General features: G+C 40.4%; 1 protein-coding gene across 5 annotated transcripts; it reads right to left on the bottom strand.

Moving 5' to 3' along the window:
• LOC139761950 (ubiquinone biosynthesis O-methyltransferase-like) lies at nucleotides 1–27,820 on the bottom strand. 5 transcript variants are annotated; one of them, XR_011715650.1, is made up of 7 exons: nucleotides 27,714–27,820; nucleotides 6,532–6,660; nucleotides 5,965–6,174; nucleotides 5,558–5,684; nucleotides 3,654–3,786; nucleotides 2,855–2,978; nucleotides 1–2,420 (listed from the first exon to the last, which is right to left on the bottom strand). XR_011715650.1 is itself a non-coding variant. In XM_071686659.1 (6 exons), the coding sequence occupies exons 3-5, from the start codon at nucleotides 5,976–5,978 to the stop codon at nucleotides 2,901–2,903; spliced, it is 261 nt and encodes an 86-aa protein (XP_071542760.1). In that variant the 5' UTR covers nucleotides 5,979–6,174; nucleotides 6,532–6,660; nucleotides 27,714–27,820; the 3' UTR covers nucleotides 1–2,420; nucleotides 2,855–2,900. The 5 variants fall into 5 exon arrangements, 1 of the variants encoding a protein (XP_071542760.1); XR_011715647.1 differs by lacking the exon at nucleotides 2,855–2,978; XR_011715649.1 differs by lacking the exon at nucleotides 2,855–2,978 and having other exon boundaries at nucleotides 27,699–27,763.

Genomic DNA, 27,820 nt, shown 5'->3' with positions numbered 1-27,820 from the left:
TCTTAATTATGGTTTACAATATATTTACAAGTATTCTAATCCTTACAGTCTCTCGAAAGGAAATATAAGTGCATCTTAGTGACATGAGTTACCAATGGAACAAACATGTTTCACCACTTCCGTACAAGCTCCATGAAGGCCATGGCAATAGAGTTTCCCTTTAAGGGCTAAAGCAGGGTAAAGTACCATCAAAGAAAAATATCTTCTGATAATGAAATATTGTTCGCCAGCCTACTGTTCAGTCTGTTAGTTGAAGAAAAGAAATACTTGTAAACTTCTATTGTACATTTTGGATAGCATGGTAATTGTAATTTCCATTGAGCAAATCTCCTGTCTCCCAAGATTTCCAGCTGAAGTTTTTCGAATTATGTGAGAAATACTTAGAAAAGCAAATGGATTTGTATGTAGCATTTATGGATCTGGAGAAGGCAGAGTTGACAGAGATGCTCTGTGGAAGGTACTAAGAATATATGGTGTGGGAGGCGAGTTGTCAGAAGCAGTGAAAAGTTTTTATCGAGGATGTAAGGCATGTGTACGTGTAGGAAGAGAGGAAAGTCATTGGTTCTCAGTGAATGTAAGTTTGCGGCAGGGGTGTGTGATGTCTCCATGGTTGTTTAATTTGTTTATGGATGGGGTTGTTAGGGAGGTGAATGCAAGAGTTTTGGAAAGAGGGGCAAGTATGAAGTCTGTTGTGGATGAGAGAGCTTGGGAAGTGAGTCAGTTGTTGTTCGCTGATGATACAGCGCTGGTGGCTGATTCATGTGAGAAACTGCAGAAGCTGGTGACTGAGTTTGGTAAAGTGTGTGAAAGAAGAAAGTTAAGAGTAAATGTGAATAAGAGCAAGGTTATTAGGTACAGTAGGGTTGTGGGTCAAGTCAATTGGGAGGTAAGTTTGAATGGAGAAAAACTGGAGGAAGTAAAGTGTTTTAGATATCTGGGAGTGGATCTGGCAGCGGATGGAACCATGGAAGCGGAAGTGAATCATAGGGTGGGGGAGGGGGCGAAAATCCTGGGAGCCTTGAAGAATGTGTGGAAGTCGAGAACATTATCTCGGAAAGCAAAAATGGGTATGTTTGAAGGAATAGTGGTTCCAACAATGTTGTATGGTTGCGAGGCGTGGGCTATGGATAGAGTTGTGCGCAGGAGGGTGGATGTGCTGGAAATGAGATGTTTGAGGACAATATGTGGTGTGAGGTGGTTTGATCGAGTAAGTAATGTAAGGGTAAGAGAGTTGGGTGGAAATAAAAAGAGCGTGGTTGAGAGAGCAGAAGAGGGTGTTTTGAAATGGTTTGGGCACATGGAGAGAATGAGTGAGGAAAGATTGACCAAGAGGATATATGAGTGATTGGGGCCTGAACATGCAGGATGGTGAAAGGCGGGCAAGGAATAGAGTGAATTGGATCGATGTGGTATACCGGGGTCGACGTGCTGTTAATGGATTGAATCAGGGCATGTGAAGCGTCTGGAGTAAACCATGGAAAGTTCTGTGGGGCCTGGATGTGGAAAGGGAGCTGTGGTTTCGGGCATTATAGCATGACAGCTAGAGACTGAGTGTGAACGAATGGGGCCTTTGTTGTGTTTTCCTAGCACTACCTTACACACATGAGGGGGAGGGGGATGTTATTCCATGTGTAGTGAGGTGGCGATGGGAATGAATAAAGGCAGACAGTGTGAATTGTGTGCATGTGTATATATGTATGTGTCTGTGTGTGTATATATACGTGTACATTGAGATGTATGGGTATGTATATTTGCGTGTGTGGACATATATGTATATACATGTGTATGGGGGTGGGTTGGGCCATTTCATTCGTCTGTTTCCTTGTGCTACCCCGCAAATGCGGGAGACAGCGACAAAGCAAAATAAATAATAAATAAATATTTCCCTGATGACAGAAATCAATGGTTTCACAGTTTGTGGGAATTCCTTGTTCCAAGAATTGAGTTCTGTATATCAAACTGTTATGGATAATCATGGCTCAAAGGGTGATACTCTTAAATATTTTCAACCAGAAAAATCATTTGATTTTATTTTTTTCATTCTATCATTACACACAGGATTATAAAAGAAAAAATTCACATGAAACAAAAACAATACAAGATCCTGTAAAGCATTATCAATACTGCATTTTACAACAGCCAATGACTAAGTGAAAAACATTATTCACGAATTTTGAATTTGAATTTCACTTTATTTACCCTTAAACATTTCTTATTCACCACACACAAAATACTAAAATTGGAGGTGTCCAAGAATACTGTCAGTTCCTTTTGCTGTACCATAACATTACACATCACCTGCCGTTCTTCTTGACTGCATGTATAGCATAATCTATTGATGTATTTGATATCCATCCAAAACCATTTATTTACCAGAGCATTGCATGACATCCCATGTACCATTCGAGTTACAAGTCCACCTATAAAAATGAAGTAACAAATTAGTTTTCATTATCAACAATGTTTTCCTTTTCAACCTGCAAAATGAGAAAAAGCATGGTGCTCTTACTAGAATAGGACCTAGCACTTAGAATATAAGATAACGATATTATATTTCTTTTATGGACATTTGTCTTAAGTAAGGCAACCAGAACTGATGACCCCAAATATAAGAAAAAAGGTTTTATATGTTCACAAAAATACTCCAGTTACACATAGAATAACATAATTTCTAGCTCTCCAACAAAGATTCAATTCAAGTGCTAACTGGGTGAAGAAGTTAATGAAAAAATACAATTCACAAATGTATTTTCCTCACTATGTAAGTGGACACAAATAGGGTTTAACCAACTAAAATATTGCTATCAGCTAAATCACTTCATTCAATAATGAAAAACAAACTTATTGTGCTAACTTTTCTTAAGCATAAAAAGAAGTTCTTGACGAGGGATAAACTTGTTTCAGTCATGGGTTCCAGGTGGAAGCAGGCACAGGGCATACTCAGCAATGGCAATAGCTCCCACCCATGAAAAGGTAGTCTTGTTGATAGTTGTTATGAAAAAAGAACCACCTGGCTATGAGAGATAACTCAGCTGATAACTATCATGCTGCATTTCTGCAAGCAAGTCGGATCAAGTACAGGAAAGCACATTTCAAAGACAGTTTATAAAATCATTCATGCAAGCAAGTCAGATCAAATACAGTAAAGCATATTTCAAAGAAAATTTAGAAAATCATTTAAAGTACATAATTTTACTCAGCTCAAATTATCTCTCACTTCTTAAGAATCTTAGGATTACTTTACCATTCAAATTTTCCCTTACATCTGGCAATATACTGCTGATTCACATAATTCTACCTCTTAAGGTAACCTTAATTGTGCTCATTCCAACTTCATTACTTTTATCAATCAAAAATCTTTCTTAACTCTTTCAGTGCTATATGTAGTGTGCTGCCCCAAGCCAGATTTTTAGCTTAAACTACATGGTAAATTATGATGTGCTTCTGAACAAACAAATAAATTGTTGGCATGAACTATGAATAATTATCTGTAACAAAATACTAGAAAAGAATGAACAAGTAAGGAAGACTGAAACTACATACACTAACTTACTTTGAATGTGGGAAAAGGCAAAACGATAAAGATAAACAAATAGATAGATCATATTTTGAGCTAAATATGAGGAAAATATCAGCACTATTTGTTCACTAACCTTTATAATATTTGCACAGGTGTTAATAAAGAGATCAATGGCATCAACATGTTCCAGGACCTCTGACACAATCACTGCATCATACTTTTCATCAATTATCTCTGCATGGTCTTCTATTGTGCCATACACATACCTGTGAGCCATAAAAGAACAAGAAGAAAAATAAGAAAACAAAATAAACTTCTTAAATAATTAAACCCTTTACAATGGCAACATATGCAGGTAGACCAAACAATCCTCTGAAAAACTGGATAAATATCCACAGTAGTCACTGATGAGCAACTGAGACCTTCAGGCAGCTCCAATAATAACTCATACTTTTTTGGGTTGTCACCAGTGGCCCACTTGCAGCACGTGCAAAATTCAACTTAGGCAGGAAATCATGTGCCTTAACTGAGGACAGTTTATCCTAATACACTTTTCTCCATGAAGAACAATAGTATCATCTTACACTTGTCTCAATCAAGGGCAATAGCAATGAAAAGTTAAAAAAAAGACGAATACATGAGCGAGTGGGGATGGAGTCAATGGAAGTTAAAGCACAATGTGCTAAGTGACAGAGATGCATAATGGAGGTAGTTGAATATGAATGTGTTACGAGGATGCATAACATTGTACTAAGGAAATGAGCACAAAAGTTGATAACGTATTTAGGTAAACAGAAAACATGCATTAAAGAATGGTGGAAAAGTGGCCTGTATGTAGGGATACCAGAATAGGGCAACTGGAGTAAATGAAATGTGGGAAGAGGAAGGCATTTAAGGATGAAGTGTGAGTGAGTGTTGCTCATTCTGACAAATGGGTAGTAAGGAAGCAATGACACACAAGCTGCTAATGAGGATTTCATCCTCAGCTTTTCAACGGTTGTCTTTCTCAGTAAAGTATTCTCCCGAGGAAGACAACTGAGGAAAACTGATAATTAAATCCTGATTAGCAGCTCATGCCCAATTGCTTCCATACTACCAGTGTGAATGAGGTGTATGTGATGTGAAAAGTGGAAAGGGGATAATGAAAAAGAATAATGAGTAATATGTGGAAGTTAAATAACTGGAGGAGAAAAGATAAATGTATGGACAGTATCTGGAAGAAGGAGTACAAGCGATATAGAGGAGTAAAAGAGAAATATTTGGGTCAAGAAAAATTTCCAAGGGCTAGAAAAGAGTGCAGGTGAGAAGGGGGGGGGTTAACACTTCCATACCTTCAGCAAAGACCTTTACACATCACACCAGAAGTAACTGCCATTCCAACTAGTCAAAAATTGTATCTCACAGATATACAATAAACCTTCACAAAGTGCTATACTTGAATGGGAATTGTTGGAAGAAAGATGATAGTGAAATATTACACTCATTATATTCAACTCACTATACATTTTGTTGAACTCTTGGGTAGTGATCAGCATGCATGATGGCAACAGAGATGTTTTTTTCAGCAGCATCTAAGCCAACCACTTTTGTTCCTAATCTGGCTAATGGCAGCAAATAAACGTCACAGAAAGACACATGTGGCAGAATTGACAGTGTATTCATTACAAACAGCTGGCAGTTCAATATCCAATAACTTATGAAATCATTTAAAATATCTTCATTGTAAATATTATCAATCTTATAAACTATCAACCAAAGTAGAGAATTCTTCTTCTAACAGGATCTACTACTGGTAACATCCTACATACTTATAAAGGTTCTCTACCCAACCTCCTCTTATAGCTTTCATAGCTATTTCAGAACACACATAGCATTTTATCCTGTGCTTCTCTCAAACTTCATGTATCCCACCATCCTTCCCTACAGCAGTACTTAACTTCTTTCACTGTTTATCACCTGACCCCAGTCATTTCTCCATAACATCTCCCTTTGCCCCCAAAACTGTTTCTTCTGTCCGTTTATCAAAAGTTACCTTACCTCACATAGTACCCCTTCGCCACACCCTACATCAAGAATCTTCAATCCTGTCAGTGACTGGGGGCCATCTATGTACTGAGGCTTAGCTGAGTGAGACTGAATCAAACCTTCTCGAATCATAGATACTCTGAAATGTGAAATGCATTATCATGCAGAGTTGAAGCAATCTTTGAGAAGCAAACTTTAGGAAAAACTGATACATCAAAATTACAGAAATGTAAAACAACAGTAAAAATATAAATTTCATTATCCAGATGTCTTACATAAAATATCTTCAAATATATGCACTGTACTACAGTGCATTAATCTTGGTAATTTACTTCTACAGTACAGCTTACAAATACTTCAATCTGTACCGTAATCTATTAAGAGAATGTAAGGGTTTACAGTCCCCATGTAGATCTCACCATGAGTCTGCCATTGCTCAAAACTTTGCCACTTCCTCCTCAATGTATGTAGATCCTATGTCATTACTAGTGCTGCCAGAACTACCTGGTTCTGAGCTTCTTGAATCACTACTTTCATCTTGAGCATTATCAGAGGCAAAATTTGCAGAATTCCTGATTGGTGCATTTGTAATGTTGGCATCAATGGGAGGCCTTCCCTCAACAGCAGTGCTGCAAGTAGTTAACATCAGATGACCCTTGGCATTGTAGCAGATTAATAATACATTACAGTAATCTTTATAATACTACTTATACTGTACAACAAGCAAAAAATTTCTATACTACCAATTATCTCCAAAAATTACATATAATGGCAAGAACATATTTCTTTTAAAGTGCACACATAGCAGGTACTTGTAAAAAATTCAACTGAAATGCAAAGGTTCTTATTTCAACTTATCAACTAAATAAAATATAAAAATTTCATCAGGTATAATACATTTCAAAAAGCCAACAATATTGTATTCAATTTCATAACAATATCCTGAGTCACTATTCTCAAAATTTCACACAATATATGAAACTCACTTATATGGGGACATAGATTTAGAAAAGGTGACAGCAGCCAGCATCTTATGTAGGCCCCTCATAGTGCTAAAAGTACATACTTGTCTCAGCATCATCACTAACCCCAAGGCAGGTATCAAAATAGATTATCTGAAAAATGTAGCAAAGCTTATTTCCCATAACAATGTACAATGTTTATATTGCAGTGTACTGAATTTTTAAGTAAAATTATCACATGTCTGTATTCATTATATGGATAAATTCCAACCACACAGCTCAAAATCTAAAAGAATAACAATGCTAGGCAATTAATGCAGTACCTTAGCACTCACTGATACACACACAAACAAACACAAAGCTAAAAGTTCACCTTATACAATGTTAAAACTAGCTGCCACCATAATAAAAAGGGATATATTTTGTGGTTTCAGAATCAGAGGTAATCAGTCACTCAGTAATGAGCATACACAATAAAATTATTACTGTTGTGATTAGGTCTATTCAACCATCAAACACAAAAGGCTACCAATAATCCTGATACTGTACATTCAAACAACTGATATTCTATCTATTTATCTAGATCTGTGACACATGTTTCTAACAAGAACTCCTTTAAGGGGGTGGCCACAGCAACAGTCTCCATAACTAGTGAACTCCAGTGTCACTTTCTAGCCTTTAGTGCCTCATATTGATGCAGTGTTTTCAGAGGCTCCTATATAATGTTCCTACCTACTACCATTACCTAATGTCTCTACCTAATGCTCCTGCCTAAATGTTCCTATCTACTGCTCCTACCATTTTGCTGAGGCAAGACTCGCACATGGAGCTCATTGCAGGAAAATCTAGTTATGAAGAATGGGCTGAGTTAAGTGTATTCACATGTTATATATAATAAGAAAAGATTGTATGTTTGTGGGTAGAATGCCAGTAGTCCACATGTGGGTGAGGCAGAAAGACAGCTACCTGGGTCAGAGGAGTGCAACGTGACAACCACTGAAGCTTTGGCTCACTATGCAGCCATCACTAACCCTCTCAATACCCAGATGGGTAGTACAGGTAATATACTTCTCTGGTCACTGGCTGCCTACCAACTATTACCTACTCCAACAGATAATAATTTCTTAGATTTAGAACTTCTTTATGCTGAGCCCAAGAAAATAAATCTTTGGGCTGAAAATACATGCTGATTATTACGGCCTAAATGAATGGGATAATACATATTCTTGTTCATATTTGATCCCTGTTTCCTGAGTTGGTGAAGTGCCAGCAAACAGACAAAGAAAGAAATATTCACCCGCATACACATATATACACATACATGCACATATACATATATATGTATACATAATCATACTTGCTCACCTTCATCCATTCCCTTTGCCACTCCATCAAACAGGAAAGAGAAAAAATGCACAAAGGAAAAAAAGAAAAGATAACATATACATTGTCTTTTCCTCCCCTACTCTCTATCATCACCCTTGTATCAGTGAGGTTGCATCAGGAAACTGATGAAGAAAGGCCACATCTGCTCTTACTCATTCTCTAGCCATCAAGTATAATGCTCCAAAACCACAGCTCCCTATGCATATCCATATCCACAAATTTTTCCATGGTTTACCCCGGACATTTCACATGCTCTGGTTCAGTCCTATCCTACTTCCAATCTAAAGAAAAACATTTATTAGTAAAAGCAAATGAATAAATGGTGAACATAGCAAAATAAATACAAATCTGATTTTGTATTGAAAAATTATCACATACAATTCCATGTTCCGTGCTATTTTCATTTTTTCATTTCATACACCTCAGAAGAAAGAAAGAAGAAAGCTAAGAGTAAATGTGAATAAGAGCAAGGTTATTAGGTTCATTAGGGTTGAGGGACAAGTTAACTGGTAGGTAAGTTTGAATGGAGAAAAACTGGAGGACGTGAAGTGTTTTAGACATCTGAGAGTGGACTTAGCAGCGGATGGAACCATGGAAGCGGAAGTGAGTCACAGGGTGGGAGAGGGGGTAAAGGTTCTGGGAGCGATGAAGAATGTGTGGAAGGCAAGAACATTATCTCGGAAAGCAAAAATGGGTATGTTTGAAGGAATAGTGGTTCCAACAATGTTATATGGTTGTAAGGCGTGGGCTACAGACAGGGTTGTGCGGAGGAGAGTGGATGTGGTGGACATGAGATGTTTGAGGACAATATGTAGTGTGAGTTGGTTTAATTGAGGAAATAATGAAAGGGTAAGAGAGATGTGTGTTTATAAAAAGAGTGTGGTTGAGAGAGCAGAAGAGGGTGTGTTGAAATGGTCTGGTCACATGGAGAGAATGAGTGAGGAAAGATTGACAAACAGATATATGTGTCGGAGGTGGAGGGAACGAGGAGAAGTGGGAGACCAAGTTGGAGGTGGAAGGATGGAGTGAAAAAGATTCTGAGTGATCGGGGCCTGAACATGCAGGAGGGTGAAAGGCATGCAAAGAATAGAGTGAATTAGAATGAAGTGGTATACCAGGGTCGACGTACTGTCAATGGATTGAACCAGGGCATGTGAAGTGTCTGGGGTAAACCATGGAAAGTTTTGTGGGGCCTGAATGTGGAAAGGGAGCTGTGGTTTCGGTGCATTATACATGATAGCAAGAGACTGAGAGTGAACGAATGTGGCTTTTGTTGTTTTTTCCTAGCGCCACCTCGAGCGCATGTGGGGGAGGGGGTTGTCATTTCATGTGTGGTAGGGTGACGATGGGAATGAATAAAGGTAGCAAGTATGAATTAGGAACATGTGTATGTATGTATATGTCTATGTATATATATATATATATATATATATATATATATATATATATATATATATATATATATATATATATATATATATATATTAGTGAAAGAGAAGAGAGAGGCATTTGGACGATTTTTGCAGGGAAAAAATGCAATTGAGTGGGAGATGTATAAAAGAAAGAGACAGGAGGTCAAGAGAAAGGTGCAAGAGGTGAAAAAAAGGGCAAATGAGAGTTGGGGTGAGAGAGTATCATTAAATTTTAGGGAGAATAAAAAGATGTTCTGGAAGGAGGTAAATAAAGTGCGTAAGACAAGGGAGCAAATGGGAACTTCAGTGAAGGGCGCAAATGGGGAGGTGATAACAAGTAGTGGTGATGTGAGAAGGAGATGGAGTGAGTATTTTGAAGGTTTGTTGAATGTGTTTGATGATAGAGTGGCAGACATAGGGTGTTTTGGTCGAGGTGGTGTGCAAAGTGAGAGGGTTAGGGAAAATGATTTGGTAAACAGAGAAGAGGTAGTGAAAGCTTTGCGGAAGATGAAAGCCGGCAAGGCAGCAGGTTTGGATGGTATTGCAGTGGAATTTATTAAAAAAGGGGGTGACTGTATTGTTGACTGGTTGGTAAGGTTATTTAATGTATGTATGACTCATGGTGAGGTGCCTGAGGATTGGCGGAATGCGTGCATAGTGCCACTGTACAAAGGCAAAGGGGATAAGAGTGAGTGCTCAAATTACAGAGGTATAAGTTTGTTGAGTATTCCTGGTAAATTATATGGGAGGGTACTGATTGAGAGGGTGAAGGCATGTACAGAGCATCAGATTGGGGATGAGCAGTGTGGTTTCAGAAGTGGTAGAGGATGTGTGGATCAGGTGTTTGCTTTGAAGAATGTATGTGAGAAATACTTAGAAAAGCAAATGGATTTGTATGTAGCATTTATGGATCTGGAGAAGGCATACGATAGAGTTGATAGAGATGCTCTGTGGAAGGTATTAAGAATATATGGGGTGGAAGGAAAGTTGTTAGAAGCAGTGAAAAGTTTTTATCGAGGATGTAAGGCATGTGTACGTGTAGGAAGAGAGGAAAGTGATTGGTTCTCAGTGAATGTAGGTTTGCGGCAGGGGTGTGTGATGTCTCCATGGTTGTTTAATTTGTTTATGGATGGGGTTGTTAGGGAGTTAATGCAAGAGTTTTGGAAAGAGGGGCAAGTATGAAGTCTGTTGGGGATGAGAGAGCTTGGGAAGTGAGTCAGTTGTTGTTCGCTGATGATACAGTGCTGGTGGCTGATTCATGTGAGAAACTGCAGAAGCTGGTGACTGAGTTTGGTAAAGTGTGTGGAAGAAGAAAGTTAAGAGTAAATGTGAATAAGAGCAAGGTTATTAGGTATAGTAGGGTTGAGGGTCAAGTCAATTGGGAGGTGAGTTTGAAAGGAGAAAAACTGGAGGAAATGAAGTGTTTTAGATATCTGGGAGTGGATCTGGCAGCGGATGGAACCATGGAAGCGGAAGTGGATCATAGGGTGGGGGAGGGGGCGAAAATTCTGGGGGCCTTGAAGAATGTGTGGAAGTCGAGAACATTATCTTGGAAAGCAAAAATGGGTATGTTTGAAGAAATAGTGGTTCCAACAATGTTGTATGGTTGCGAGGCGTGGACTATGGATAGAGTTGTGCGCAGGAGGATGGATGTGCTGGAAATGAGATGTTTGAGGACAATGTGTGGTGTGAGGTGGTTTGATCGAGTGAGTAACGTGAGGGTAAGAGAGATGTGTGGAAATAAAAAGAGCGTGGTTGAGAGAGCAGAAGAGGGTGTTTTGAAGTGGTTTGGGCACATGAAGAGGATGAGTGAGGAAAGATTGACCAAGAGGATATATGTGTCGGAGGTGGAGGGAGCAAGGAGAAGAGGGAGACCAAATTGGAGGTGGAAAGATGGAGTGAAAAAGATTTTGTGTGATCGGGGCCTGAACATGCAGGAGGGTGAAAGGAGGGCAAGGAATAGAGTGAATTGGAGCGATGTGGTATACCGGGGTTGACGTGCTGTCAGTGGATTGAATCAAGGCATGTGAAGCGTCTGGGGTAAACCATGGAAAGCTGTGTAGGTATGTATATTTGCGTGTGTGGACGTATGTATATACATGTGTATGGGGGGGGGGGTTGGGCCATTTCTTTCGTCTGTTTCCTTGCGCTACCTCGCAAACGCGGGAGACAGCGCCAAAGTATAAAAAAAAAAAAAAAAAATATATATATATATATATATATAGCTGCTCCCAAAACACTTGCCTCTCATGATCTTTCTTCTCATGCCCAGGTGCATATGCACCAATAATCACCCATCTCTCTCCATCAACTTTCAGTTTTACCCATATTAATCGAGAATTTACTTTCTTACATTCTATCACATACTCCCACAACTCCTGTTTCAGGGGTAATGCTACTCCTTCCCTTGCTCTTGTCCTCTCACTAACCCCTGACTTTACTCCCAAGACATTCCCAAACTACTCTTCCCCTCTACCCTTTTATATAAAAGGTTAAAGGGGAAGGTAAAGGGTAAAGAGGAAGAGTGTTTTGGGAATGTCTTGGGGGTAAAGTCAGTGGTTAGTGAGAGGACAAGAGCAAGGGAAGGAGTAGCAGTACTCCTGAAACAGGAGTTGTGGGAGTATGTGATAGAGTGTAAGAAAGTAAATTCTAGATTGATATGGGTAAAACTGAAAGTTGATGGAAAGAGATGGGTGATTATTGGTGCATATGCACCTGGGAATGAGAAGAAAGATCATGAGAGGCAAGTGTTTTGGGAGCAGCTGAATGAGTGTGTTAGTGGTTTTGATGAACAAGACCGGGTTATAGTGATGGGTGATTTCAATGCAAAGGTGAGTAATGTGGCAGTTGAGGGAATAATTGGTATACATGGAGTGTTCAGTGTTGTAAATGGAAATGGTGAAGAGCTTGTAGATTTGTGTGCTTAAAAAGGACTGGTGATTGGGAATACCTGGTTTAAAAAGCGAGATATACATAAGTATAAGTATGTAAATAGGAGAGACGGCAAGAAGGCGTTATTGGATTACGTGTTAATTGATAGACGCACGAAAGAGAGACTTTTGGATGTTAATGTGCTGAGAGGTGCAGCTGGAGGGATGTCTGATCATTATCTTGTGGAGGCAAAGGTGAAGATTTGTGGGGGTTTTCAGAAAAGAAGAGAATGTTAGGGTGAAGAGAGTGGTGAGAGTAAGTGAGCTTGGGAAGGAGACTTGTGTGAGGAAGAACCAGGAGAGACTGAATACAGAATGGAAAAAGGTGAGAACAAAGGAGGTAAGGGGAGTGGGGGAGGAATGGGATGTATTTAGGGAAGCAGTGATGGCTTGTGCAAAAGATGCTTGTGGCATGAGAAGCGTGGGAGGTGGGTTGATTTGAAAAGGTAGTGAGTGATGGGATGAAGATGTAAGATTATTAGTGAAAGAGAAGAGAGAGGCATTTGGACGATTTTTGCAGGGAAAAAATGCAAATGAGTGGGAGATGTATGAAAGAAAGACGCAGGAGGTCAAGAAAAAGGTGCAAGAGGTGAAAAAGAGAGCAAATGAGAGTTGGGGTGAGAGAGTATCATTAAATTTCAGGGAGAATAAAAAGATGTTTTGGAAGGGGGTAAATAAAGTGCGTAAGACAAGAGGGCAAATGGGAACTTCAGTGAAGGGGGCTAATGGGGAGGTGATAACAAGTAGTGGTGATGTGAGAAGGAGATGGAGTGAGTATTTTGAAGGTTTGTTGAATGTGTTTGATGATAGAGTGGCAGATATAGGGTGTTTTGGTCGAGGTGGTGTGCAAAGTGAGAGGGTTAGGGAAAATGATTTGGTAAATAGAGAAGAGGTAGTAAAAGCTTTACGGAAGATGAAAGCCAGCAAGGCAGCAAGTTTGGATGGTACTGCAGTGGAATTTATTAAAAAAGGGGGTGACTTTATTGTTGACTGGTTGGTAAGGTTATTTAATGTATGTATGAGTCATGGTGAGGTGCCTGAGGATTGGCGGAATGCGTGCATAGTGCCATTGTACAAAGGCAAAGGGGATAAGAGTGAGTGCTCAAATTACAGAGGTATAAGTTTGTTGAGTATTCCTGGTAAATTATATGGGAGGGTATTGATTGAGAGGGTGAAGGCATGTACAGAGCACTAGATTGGGGAAGAGCAGTGTGGTTTTAGAAGTGGTAGAGGATGTGTGGATCAGGTGTTTGCTTTGAAGAATGTATGTGAGAAATACTTAGAAAAACAAATGGATTTGTATGTAGCATTTATGGATCTGGAGAAGGCATATGATAGAGTTGATAGAGATGCTCTGTGGAAGGTTTTAAGAATATATGGTGTGGGAGACAAGTTGTTAGAAGCAGTGAAAAGTTCTTATCGAGGATGTAAGGCATGTGTACGTGTAGGAAGAGAGGAAAGTGATTGGTTGTCAGTGAACGTAAGTTTGCGGCAGGGGTGTGTGATGTGTCCAGGGTTGTTTAATTTGTTTATGGATGGGGTTGTTAGGGAGGTGAATGCAAGAGTTTTGGAAAGAGGGGCAAGTATGCAGTCTGGTGTGGATGAGAGAGCTTGGGAAGTGAGTCAGTTGTTGTTCGCTGATGATACAGCGCTGGTGGCTGATTCATGTAAGAAACTGCAGAAGCTGGTGACTGAGTTTGGTAAAGTGTGTGAAAGAAGAAAGTTAAGAGTAAATGTGAATAAGAGCAAGGTGATTAAGTACAGTAGGGTTGAGGGTCAAGTCAATTGGGAGGTAAGTTTGACTGGAGAAAAACTGGAGGAAGTAAAGTGTTTTAGATATCTGGGAGTGGATCTGGCAGCGGATGGAACCATGGAAGCTGAAGTGAATCATAGGGTAGGGGAGGGGGTGAAAATTCTGGGAGCCTTGAAAAATGTTTGGAAGTCGAGAACATTATCTCGGAAAGCAAATATGGGTATGTTTGAAGGAATAGTGGTTCCAACAATGTTGTATGGTTTCAAGGCGTGGGCTATGGATAGAGTTGTGCGCAGGAGGGTGGATGTGCTGGAAATGAGATGTTTGAGGACAATGTGTGGTGTGAGGTGGTTTGATCGAGTAAGTAATGTAAGGGTAAGAGAGAAGTGTGGAAATAAAAAGAGTGTGGATGAGAGAGCAGAAGAGGGTGTGTTGAATGGTTTGGTCACATGGAGAGAATGAGTGAGGAAAAATTGACCAAGAGGATATATGTGTCAGAGGTGGAGGGAATGAGGAGAAGTGGGAGACCAAAGTGGAGGTGGAAAGATGGAGGGAAAAAGATTTTGAGTGATCGGGGCCTGAACATGAAGGAGGGTGAGAGGCAGGAAAGGAATAGAGTGAATTGGAACGATGTGGTATACCGGGGTCGACGTGCTGTCAGTGGATTGAACCAGGGCATGTGAAGCGTCTGGGGTAAACCATGGAAAGTGTGTGGGGCCTGGATGTGGAAAGGGAGCTGTGGTTTTGGTGCATTATTTACATGACAGCTAGAGACTGAGTGTGAATGAATGGGGCCTTTGGTGTCTTTTCCTAGCGCTACCTCGCACACATGAGAGGGGAGGGGGTTGTTAATCCATGTGTGGCGAGGTGGCGATGGGAACAAATAAAGGCAGACAGTATGTATTATGTACATGTGTATATATGTATATGTCTGTGTGTGTATATATATATGTGTACATTGAGATGTATAGGTATGTATATTTGCCTGTGTGGACGTGTATGTATATACATGTGAATGTGGGAGGGTTGGGCCATTCTTTCGTCTGTTTCCTTGCACTACCTCGCTAACGCTGGAGACAGCGACAAAGAAAAATAAATAAATATAAATAAAATAAATATGTATATATATATATATATATATATATATATATATATATATATATATATATATATATATATATATATACTTAGAAAAGCAAATGGATTTGTATGTAGCATTTATGGATCTGGAGAAGGCATATGATAGAGTTGATAGAGATGCTCTATGGAAGGTATTAAGAATATATGGTGTGGGAGGCAAGTTGTTAGAAGCAGTGAAAAGTTTTTATCGAGGATGTAAGGCATGTGTACATGTAGGAAGAGAGGAAAGTGATTGGTTCTCAGTGAATGTAGGTTTGCGGCAGGGGTGTGTGATGTCTTCATGGTTGTTTAATTTGTTTATGGATGGGGTTGTTAGGGAGGTGAATGCAAGAGTTTTGGAAAGAGGGGCAAGTATGATGTCTGTTGGGGATGAGAGAGCTTGGCAAGTGAGTCAGTTGTTGTTTGCTGATGATACAGCGCTGGTGGCTGATTCATGTGAGAAACTGCAGAAGCTGGTGACTGAATTTGGTAAAGTGTGTGAAAGAAGAAAGTTAAGAGTAAATGTGAATAAGAGCAAGGTTATTAGGTACAGTAGGGTTGAGGGTCAAGTCAACTGGGAGGTAAGTTTGAATGGAGAAAAACTGGAGGAAGTAAAATGTTTTAGATATCTGGGAGTGGATCTGGCAGCGGATGGAACCATGGAAGCGGAAGTGGATCATAGGGTGGGGGAGGGGGCGAAAATTCTGGGAGCCTTGAAGAATGTGTGGAAGTCGAGAACATAATCTCGGAAGCAAAAATGGGTATGTTTGAAGGAATAGTGGTTCCAACAATGTTGTATGGTTGGAAGGCGTGGGCTATGGATAGAGTTGTGCGCAAGAGGATGGATGTGCTGGAAATGAGATATTTGAGGATAATGTGTGATGTGAGGTGGTTTGATCGAGTAAGTAACGTAAGGGTAAGAGAGATGTGTGGAAATAAAAAGAGCGTGGTTGAGAGAGCAGAAGAGGGTGTTTTGAAATGGTTTGGGCACATGGAGAGTATGAGTGAGGAAAGATTGACCAAGAGGATATATGTGTTGGAGGTGGAGGGAACGAGGAGAAGTGGGAGACCAAATTGGAGGTGGAAAGATGGAGTGAAAAAGATTTTGTGTGATCAGGGCCTGAACATGCAGGAGGGTGAAAAGAGGGCAAGGAATAGAGTGAATTGGATCGATGTGGTATACCTGGGTTGACGTGCTGTCAGTAGATTGAATCAGGGCATGTGAAGTGTCTGGGGTAAACCATGGAAAGCTGTGTAGGTATGTATATTTGCGTGTGTGGACGTATGTATATACATGCGTATGGGGGTGGGTTGGGCCATTTCTTTCGTCTGTTTCCTTGCGCTACCTCGCAAACGCGGGAGACAGCAGAAAAAAAAAAAAAAATTATATATATATATATATATATATATATATATATATATATATATATATATATATATATCTATATATATATATATATATATATATATATACACACACTCATATATATATATATATATATATATATATATATATATATATATATATATATATATATATATATATATATATATATTTTTTTTTTTTTTTCTTTTTATACTTTGTCGCTGTCTCCCGCGTTTGCGAGGTAGCGCAAGGAAACAGACGAAAGAAATGGCCCAACCCCCCCATACACATGTATATACATACGTCCACACACGCAAATATACATACCTACACAGCTTTCTATGGTTTACCCCAGACGCTTCACATGCCTTGATTCAATCCACTGACAGCACGTCAACCCCGGTATACCACATCGCTCCAATTCACTCTATTCCTTGCCCTCCTTTCACCCTCCTGCATGTTCAAGCCCCGATCACACGAAATCTTTTTCACTCCATCTTTCCACCTCCAATTTGGTCTCCGTCTTCTCCTTGCTCCCTCCACCTCCGACACATATATCCTCTTGGTCAATCTTTCCTCACTCATCCTCTCCATGTGCCCAAACCACTTCAAAACACCCTCTTCTGCTCTCTCAACCACGCTCTTTTTATTTCCACACATCTCTCTTACCCTTACGTTACTCACTCGATCAAACCACCTCACACCACACATTGTCCTCAAACATCTCATTTCCAGCACATCCATCCTCCTGCGCACAACTCTATCCATAGCCCACGACTCGCAACCATACAACATTGTTGGAACCACTATTCCTTCAAACATACCCATTTTTGCTTTCCGAGATAATGTTCTCGACTTCCACACATTCTTCAAGGCCCCCAGAATTTTCGCCCCCTCCCCCACCCTATGATCCACTTCCGCTTCCATGGTTCCATCCGCTGCCAGATCCACTCCCAGATATCTAAAACACTTCACTTCCTCCAGTTTTTCTCCATTCAAACTCACCTCCCAATTGACTTGACCCTCAACCCTACTGTACCTAATAACCTTGCTCTTATTCACATTTACTATTAACTTTCTTCTTCCACACACTTTACCAAACTCAGTCACCAGTTTCTGCAGTTTCTCACATGAATCAGCCACCAGTGCTGTATCATCAGCGAACAACAACTGACTCACTTCCCAAGCTCTCTCATCCCCAACAGACTTCATACTTGCCCCTCTTTCCAAAACTCTTGCATTTACCTCCCTAACAACCCCATCCATAAACAAATTAAACAACTATGGAGACATCACACACCCCTGCCGCAACCCTACATTCACTGAGAACCAATCACTTTCCTCTCTTCCTACACGTACATATGCCTTACATCCTCGATAAAAACTTTTCACTGCTTCTAACAACTTTCCTCCCACACCATATATTCTTAACACCTTCCACAGAGCATCTCTATCAACTCTATCATATGCCTTCTCCAGATCCATAAATGCTACATACAAATCCATTTGCTTTTCTAAGTATTTCTCACATACATTCTTCAAAGCAAACACCTGATCGACACATCCTCTACAACTTCTGAAACCACACTGCTCTTCCCCAATCTGATGCTCTGTACATGCCTTCACCCTCTCAATCAATACCCTCCCATATAATTTACCCGGAATACTCAACAAACTTATACCTCTGTAATTTGAGTACTCACTCTTATCCCCTTTGCCTTTGTACAATGGCACTATGCACGCATTCCGCCAATCCTCAGGCACCTCACCATGAGTCATACATACATTAAATAACCTCACCAACCAGTCAACAATACAGTCACCCCCTTTTTTAATAAATTCCACTGCAAAAAATATATATATATATATATATATATATATATATATTTTTTTTTTCTTTTTTATACTTTGTCGCTGTCTCACGCGTTTGCGAGGTAGCGCAAGGAAACAGACGAAAGAAATGGCCCAACCCCCCCCCATACACATATATATACATACGTCCACACACGCAAATATACATACCTACACAGCTTTCCATAGTTTACCCGAGACGCTTCACATGCCCTGATCCAACCCACTGACAGCACGTCAACCCCGGTATAACACATCGATCCAATTCACTCTATTCCTTGCCCTCCTTTCACCCTCCTGCATGTTCAGGCCCCGATCACACAAAATCTTTTTCACTCCATCTTTCCACCTCCAGTTTGGTCTCCCACTTCTCCTCGTTCCCTCCACCTCCGACAATCTTTCCTCACTTATTCTCTCCATGTGCCCAAACCATTTCAAAACACCCTCTTCTGCTCTCTCAACCACGCTCTTGTTATTTCCACACATCTCTCTTACCCTTAGGTTACTTACTCGATCAAACCACCTCACACCACACACTGTCCTCAACCATCTCATTTCCAGCACATCCATCCTCCTTCGCACAAAACTATCCATAGCCCACGCCTCGCAACCATACAACATTGTTGGAACCACTATTCCTTCAAACAACCATTTTTGCTTTCCGAGATAATGTTCTCAACTTCCACACATTCTTCAAGGCTCCCAGAATTTTATATATATATATATATATATATATATATATATATATATATATATATATATATTTTTTAATTTTCCAAAAGAAGGAACAGAGAAGGGGGCCAGGTGAGGATATTCCCTGAAAGGCCCACTCCTCTGTTCTTAACGCTACCTCGCTATCGCGGGAAATGGCGAATTGTATGAAAATATATATATATATATATATATATATATATATATATATATATATATATATATATATATATATATTTATATATATATATATATATATATATATATATATATATATATATATACATTATCTCGGAAAGCAAAAATGGGTATGTTTGAAGGAATAGTGGTTCCAACAATGTTGTATGGTTGCGAGGCGTGGGCTATGGATAGAGATGTGCGCAGGAGGATGGATGTGCTGGAAATGAGATGTTTGAGGACAATGTGTGGTGTGAGGTGGTTTGAGCGAGTGAGTAACGTAAGGGTAAGAGAGATGTGTGGAAATAAAAAGAGCGTGGTTGAGAGAGCAGAAGAGGGTGTTTTGAAATGGTTTGGGCACATGGAGAGAATGAGTGAGGAAAGATTGACCAAGAGGATATATGTGTCGGAGGTGGAGGGAACGAGGAGAAGAGGGAGACCAAATTGGAGGTGGAAAGATGGAGTGAAAAAGATTTTGTGTGATCGGGGCCTGAACATGCAGGAGGGTGGAAGGAGGGCAAGGAATAGAGTGAATTGGAGCAATGTGGTATACCGGGGCTGATGTGCTGTCAGTGGATTGAATCAAGGCATGTGAAGCGTCTGGGGTAAACCATGGAAAGCTGTGTAGGTATGTATATTTGCATGTGTGGACGTATGTATATACATGTGTATGGGGGTGGGTTGGGCCATTTCTTTCGTCTGTTTCCTTGCGCTACCTCGCAAATGCGGGAAACAGCGACAAAGCAAAAAAAAAAAAATCAATTATAATAATAATAATAATAATAATAATAATAATAATAATAATAACAATAATAATAACAATAATATAACATTAACATTATAACATGGTATATGGTTGCGAGGCATTGGCTATAGATAGAGTGGTGCGAAGGAGGGTGGATGTGTTGGAAATGAGATGTTTGAGGACAATATGTGGTGTGAGATGGTTTGATCGAGTAAGTAATGAAAGGGTAAGAGAGATGTGTGGAAATAAAAAGAGTGTGGTTGAGAGAGCAGAAGAGGGTGTTTTGAAATGGTTTGGTCACATGGAGAGAATGAGTGAGGAAAGATTGACCAAGAGGATATATGTGTCAGAGGTGGATGGAACGAGGAGAAGTGGAAGACCAAATTGGAGGTGGAATGATGGAGTGAAAAAGATTTTGAGTGATCGGGGCCTGAACATGAAGGAGGGTGAAAGGCGTGCAAGTAATAGAGTGAATTGAAAAGATGTGGTATACCAGGGTCGACATGCTGTCAATGGATTGAGCCAGGGCATGTGAAGTGTCTGGGGTACACCATGGAAAGTTTTGTGGGGCCTGGATGTGGAAAGGGAGCTGTGATTTTGGTGGATTATACATGACAGCTAGAGGGTGAGTGTGAACAACTACAACTATGGCCTTTGTTGTCTTTTCCTAGTGATACCTTGTGCGCATGCGGTGGGAGGGGGTTGTCTTTTCATGTGTGGAAGGGTGGTGATGAGAATGACTAAAGGCAGCAAGCATTAATTATGTACATGTGGATATATGTATATGTCTGTGTATGTATGTATACACATGTGCTGAAATGTATAGGTATGAATATGTGCGTGTGTGGATGTGTATGTATATAGATGTGTTTGTGGGTAGGTTGGGCCATTCTTTCGTCTGTTTCCTTGCACTACCTCGCTAACGCGGGAGACTGCAACAAGTATGACAAATATAAAATAATAAATAACAATAATCATAATAATAATAATAATAATTGAGGGTTGAGGGTCAAGTCAATTGGGAGGTGAGTTTGAATGGAGAAAAACTGGAGGAAGTGAAGTGTTTTAGATATCTGGGAGTGGATCTGGCAGCGGATGGAACCATGGAAGCGGAAGTGGATCATAGGGTGGGGGAGGGGGCGAAAATTCTGGGAGCCTTGAAGAATGTGTGGAAGTCAAGAACATTATCTCGGAAAGCAAAAATGGGTATGTTTGAAGGAATAGTGGTTCCAACAATGTTGTATGGTTGCGAGGCGTGGGCTATGGATAGAGTTGTGCGCAGGAGGATGGATGTGCTGGAAATGAGATGTTTGAGGACAATGTGTGGTGTGAGGTGGTTTGATCGAGTAAGTAACGTAAGGGTAAGAGAGATGTGTGGAAATAAAAAGAGCGTGGTTGAGAGAGCAGAAGAGGGTGTTTTGAAATGGTTTGGTTACATGGAGAGAATGAGTGAGGAAAGATTGACCAAGAGGATATATGTGTCGGAGGTGGAGGGAACGAGGAGAAGAGGGAGACCAAATTGGAGGTGGAAAGATGGAGTGAAAAAGATTTTGTGTGATCGGGGCCTGAACATGCAGGAGGGTGAAAGGAGGGCAAGGAATAGAGTGAATTGGAGCGATGTGGTATACCGGGGCTGACGTGCTGTCAGTGGATTGAATCAAGGCATGTGAAGCGTCTGGGGTAAACCATGGAAAGCTGTGTAGGTATGTATATTTGCATGTGTGGACATATGTATATACATGTGTATGGGGGTGGGTTGGGCCATTTCTTTCGTCTGTTTCCTTGCGCTACCTCGCAAATGCGGGAGACAGCGACAAAGCAAAAAAAAAAAAAAAAAACAATTATAATAATAATAATAATAATAATAATAATAATAATAACAATAATAATAACAATAATATAACATTAACATTATAACATGGTATATGGTTGCGAGGCATGGGCTATAGATAGAGTGGTGCGAAGGAGGGTGGATGTGTTGGAAATGAGATGTTTGAGGACAATATGTGGTGTGAGATGGTTTGATCGAGTAAGTAATGAAAGGGTAAGAGAGATGTGTGGAAATAAAAAGAGTGTGGTTGAGAGAGCAGAAGAGGGTGTTTTGAAATGGTTTGGTTACATGGAGAGAATGAGTGAGGAAAGATTGACCAAGAGGATATATGTGTCAGAGATGGATGGAACGAGGAGAAGTGGAAGACCAAATTGGAGGTGGAATGATGGAGTGAAAAAGATTTTGAGTGATCGGGGCCTGAACATGAAGGAGGGTGAAAGGCGTGCAAGTAATAGAGTGAATTGAAAAGATGTGGTATACCAGGGTCGACATGCTGTCAATGGATTGAGCCAGGGCATGTGAAGTGTCTGGGGTACACCATGGAAAGTTTTGTGGGGCCTGGATGTGGAAAGGGAGCTGTGATTTCGGTGGATTATACATGACAGCTAGAGGGTGAGTGTGAACAACTACAACTATGGCCTTTGTTGTCTTTTCCTAGTGATACCTTGAGCGCATGCGGTGGGAGGGGGTTGTCTTTTCATGTGTGGAAGGGTGGTGATGAGAATGACTAAAGGCAGCAAGCATTAATTATGTACATGTGGATATATGTATATGTCTGTGTATGTATGTATACGTATGCGCTGAAATGTATAGGTATGAATATGTGCGTGTGTGGATGTGTATGTATATAGATGTGTTTGTGGGTAGGTTGGGCCATTCTTTCGTCTGTTTCCTTGCGCTACCTCGCTAACGCGGGAGACTGCAACAAGTATGACAAATATGAAATAATAAATAACAATAATCATAATAATAATAATAATAATAATAATTGAGGGTTGAGGGTCAAGTCAATTGGGAGGTGAGTTTGAATGGAGAAAAACTGGAGGAAGTGAAGTGTTTTAGATATCTGGGAGTGGATCTGGCAGCGGATGGAACCATGGAAGCGGAAGTGGATCATAGGGTGGGGGAGGGGGCGAAAATTCTGGGAGCCTTGAAGAATGTGTGGAAGTCGAGAACATTATCTCGGAAAGCAAAAATGGGTATATTTGAAGGAATAGTGGTTCCAACAATGTTGTATGGTTGCGAGGCATGGGCTATGGATAGAGTTGTGCGCAGGAGGATGGATGTGCTGGAAATGAGATGTTTGAGGACAATGTGTGGTGTGAGGTGGTTTGATCGAGTAAGTAACGTAAGGGTAAGAGAGATGTGTGGAAATAAAAAGAGCGTGGTTGAGAGAGCAGAAGAGGGTGTTTTGAAATGGTTTGGGCACATGGAGAGAATGAGTGAGGAAAGATTGACCAAGAGGATATATGTGTCGGAGGTGGAGGGAACGAGGAGAAGAGGGAGACCAAATAGGAGGTGGAAAGATGGAGTGAAAAAGATTTTGTGTGATCGGGGCCTGAACATGCAGGAGGGTGAAAGGAGGGCAAGGAATAGAGTGAATTGGAGCGATGTGGTATACCGGGGCTGACGTGCTGTCAGTGGATTGAATCAAGGCATGTGAAGCGTCTGGGGTAAACCATGGAAAGCTGTGTAGGTATGTATATTTGCATGTGTGGACATATGTATATACATGTGTATGGGGGTGGGTTGGGCCATTTCTTTCGTCTGTTTCCTTGCGCTACCTCGCAAATGCGGGAGACAGCGACAAAGCAAAAAAAAAAAAAAAAAACAATTATAATAATAATAATAATAATAATAATAATAATAATAACAATAATAATAACAATAATATAACATTAACATTATAACATGGTATATGGTTGCGAGGCATGGGCTATAGATAGAGTGGTGCGAAGGAGGGTGGATGTGTTGGAAATGAGATGTTTGAGGACAATATGTGGTGTGAGATGGTTTGATCGAGTAAGTAATGAAAGGGTAAGAGAGATGTGTGGAAATAAAAAGAGTGTGGTTGAGAGAGCAGAAGAGGGTGTTTTGAAATGGTTTGGTCACATGGAGAGAATGAGTGAGGAAAGATTGACCAAGAGGATATATGTGTCAGAGATGGATGGAACGAGGAGAAGTGGAAGACCAAATTGGAGGTGGAATGATGGAGTGAAAAAGATTTTGAGTGATCGGGGCCTGAACATGAAGGAGGGTGAAAGGCGTGCAAGTAATAGAGTGAATTGAAAAGATGTGGTATACCAGGGTCGACATGCTGTCAATGGATTGAGCCAGGGCATGTGAAGTGTCTGGGGTACACCATGGAAAGTTTTGTGGGGCCTGGATGTGGAAAGGGAGCTGTGATTTCGGTGGATTATACATGACAGCTAGAGGGTGAGTGTGAACAACTACAACTATGGCCTTTGTTGCCTTTTCCTAGTGATACCTTGAGCGCATGCGGTGGGAGGGGGTTGTCTTTTCATGTGTGGAAGGGTGGTGATGAGAATGACTAAAGGCAGCAAGCATTAATTATGTACATGTGGATATATGTATATGTCTGTGTATGTATGTATACGTATGTGCTGAAATGTATAGGTATGAATATGTGCGTGTGTGGATGTGTATGTATATAGATGTGTTTGTGGGTAGGTTGGGCCATTCTTTCGTCTGTTTCCTTGCGCTACCTCGCTAACGCGGGAGACTGCAACAAGTATGACAAATATGAAATAATAAATAACAATAATCATAATAATAATAATAATAATAATTGAGGGTTGAGGGTCAAGTCAATTGGGAGGTGAGTTTGAATGGAGAAAAACTGGAGGAAGTGAAGTGTTTTAGATATCTGGGAGTGGATCTGGCAGCGGATGGAACCATGGAAGCGGAAGTGGATCATAGGGTGGGGGAGGGGGCGAAAATTCTGGGAGCCTTGAAGAATGTGTGGAAGTCGAGAACATTATCTCGGAAAGCAAAAATGGGTATATTTGAAGGAATAGTGGTTCCAACAATGTTGTATGGTTGCGAGGCATGGGCTATGGATAGAGTTGTGCGCAGGAGGATGGATGTGCTGGAAATGAGATGTTTGAGGACAATGTGTGGTGTGAGGTGGTTTGATCGAGTAAGTAACGTAAGGGTAAGAGAGATGTGTGGAAATAAAAAGAGCGTGGTTGAGAGAGCAGAAGAGGGTGTTTTGAAATGGTTTGGGCACATGGAGAGAATGAGTGAGGAAAGATTGACCAAGAGGATATATGTGTCGGAGGTGGAGGGAACGAGGAGAAGAGGGAGACCAAATAGGAGGTGGAAAGATGGAGTGAAAAAGATTTTGTGTGATCGGGGCCTGAACATGCAGGAGGGTGAAAGGAGGGCAAGGAATAGAGTGAATTGGAGCGATATGGTATACCGGGGTTGACGTGCTGTCAGTGGATTGAATCGGGGCATGTGAAGCGCCTGGGGTAAACCATGGAAAGCTGTGTAGGTATGTATATTTGCGTGTGTGGACGTATGTATATACATATGTATGGGGGTGGGTTGGGCCATTTCTTTCGTCTGTTTCCTAGCGCTACCTCGCAAACGTGGGAGACAGCGGCAAAAAAAAAAAAAAAAAAATAATAATAATAATAAAAACCAGCAGAAGCTGGTGACGGAGTTTGGTAAAGTGTGTGGAAGAAGAAAGTTAAGAGTAAATGTCAATAAGAGCAAGGTTATTAGGTACAGTAGGGTTGAGGGTCAAGTCAATTGGGAGGTGAGTTTGAATGGTGAGAGGCTGGAGGAAGTGAAGTGTTTTAGATATCTGGGAGTGGATCTGTCAGCGGATGGAACCATGGAAGCGGAAGTGGATCATAGGGTGGGGGAGGGGGCGAAAATTTTGGGAGCCTTGAAAAATGTGTGGAAGTCGAGAACATTATCCCGGAAAGCAAAAATGGGTATGTTTGAAGGAATAGTAGTTCCAACAATGTTGTATGGTTGCGAGGCGTGGGCTATGGATAGAGTTGTGCGTAGGAGGATGGATGTGCTGGAAATGAGATGTTTGAGGACAATGTGTGGTGTGAGGTGGTTTGATCGAGTAAGTAACGTAAGGGTAAGAGAGATGTGTGGAAATAAAAAGAGCGTGGTTGAGAGAGCAGAAGAGGGTGTTTTGAAGTGGTTTGGGCACATGGAGAGAATGAGTGAGGAAAGATTGACCAAGAGGATATATGTGTCGGAGGTGGAGGGAACGAGGAGAAGAGGGAGACCAAATTGGAGGTGGAAAGATGGAGTGAAAAGGATTTTGTGTGATCGGGGCCTGAACATGCAGGAGGGTGAAAGGAGGGCAAGGAATAGAGTGAATTGGAGCGATGTGGTATACAGGGGTTGACGTGCTGTCAGTGGATTGAATCAAGGCATGTGAAGCGTCTGGGGTAAACCATGGAAAGCTGTGTAGGTATGTATATTTGCGTGTGTGGACGTGTGTATGTACATGTGTATGGGGGGGGTTGGGCCATTTCTTTCGTCTGTTTCCTTGCGCTACCTCGCAAACGCGGGAGACAGCGACAAAGTATAAAAAAAAAAAAAAAAAAAAAAAAAAAAAAAAATAAAAACCTTTATATCTATGGCACCACACACACAAATATTGTGGTAAAACAAAATAATTTACATCTCTGGAGCATAAGAAATTTGACTAAATACACTTAAAGTTCATAAACAATAAAAATATACATTGTTTTCATTCACAAGTTAGCTTTAATTCAAAGCCTTGTACCATATATCATACCAGGATCTACTGGATTATGTAAATGAAAGAATTCATGAAAAACACAAAATTTACAGCCTCACTGATTAGATTTTACAAAACAGATGTTTGCATGTTTTATTACTTCATACATATAGAAAAAGGAAATTTCATTTTTGTAACCCGACACTTCCTTAAAATCATATCCATACTCTTTATCATATACTTGGTACTATACTCAACCCATGCCATAACCATAGCCTTCCTCAACATTTCTCAGAGGGGGTGCTTGGGAGCTAAATTAATAAATTAGTTAGCAAAATGACCAATACATTAGTTACCATCCTTCTTCTTCCAAAATCTGCTTGCATGTGGTTACACTACAAAATACATGCAGAAAACAGCAATAAGATGGGAAACAGGAACCTTTGCAATGGGAGCAAAGATTTTGGAGAGGCACATTAAGTATCTGCAATCTACAATAAAGGAAAATAAAAAATATTCAGCCTGACAGAATTCTACAAGAAAGATGAGAAGAAAAGATAAAAGGCTAACAGGAATAGAATACTGTCTTTGAGAGGCTGAAGTAGGGTACAGCAATCTAAATAAATATGACAAGGCAGGATATAGATATAAAAGTAAAGGAGTGGGAAACCAGAAAACGGATAAAGAAAAAGAAAATCTAGGTAACCCTGGAAATTTATAAAAAAAAAAAGCCAAAGAAAAAAATGTACCACAAAGGAACATCCTTAACGATGTTCCTATGTATAAAAGAATATAACCTGCCTCTTAACTGTCTGTACAGGTCAGGAGGAATAGATTCTCAGGGGGAGTTATAACCTGCTTCTTTCGTAAAGCTGAAGTGGATGTTCCACTTGCCTGCCCCAAGTATAATAAAGTACCCAAGTTTAACTGAAATAGTATTTTTTGAGAATCTTCTCCCCCGGCAGCATGGATGGTATGGAACACTTTGGAAAGGAATTCATAATTTTCCTGCTCCTGACGCGAGTACAGCACCAATGTGACAGGAGAGCCATAAATGGAGCACAGTATTAGGGAAGGAATGAACAGGTACTATTTCCGTCTGATTCCATGCAAAAAATAAAGAGACAGCAATAAACTGAAATTCTTCCCTTACTAGTACATTATAAACGCTTTACCTAATATAAAATTACCATATTCTCCTTTTTCATAAACACAAAAGTTAGCGCCTCTGCCTGTTGTTTGTTTACATAAGTTGTCCATTTTTTGTCTTTCATATGCAGGTGTAACAACACTAATA

This window comes from Panulirus ornatus, chromosome 42, assembly GCF_036320965.1.
Source record: "Panulirus ornatus isolate Po-2019 chromosome 42, ASM3632096v1, whole genome shotgun sequence".
Classification (NCBI taxonomy): domain Eukaryota; kingdom Metazoa; phylum Arthropoda; class Malacostraca; order Decapoda; family Palinuridae; genus Panulirus; species Panulirus ornatus.
This window is presented reverse-complemented; position numbering and strand designations above follow the sequence as displayed.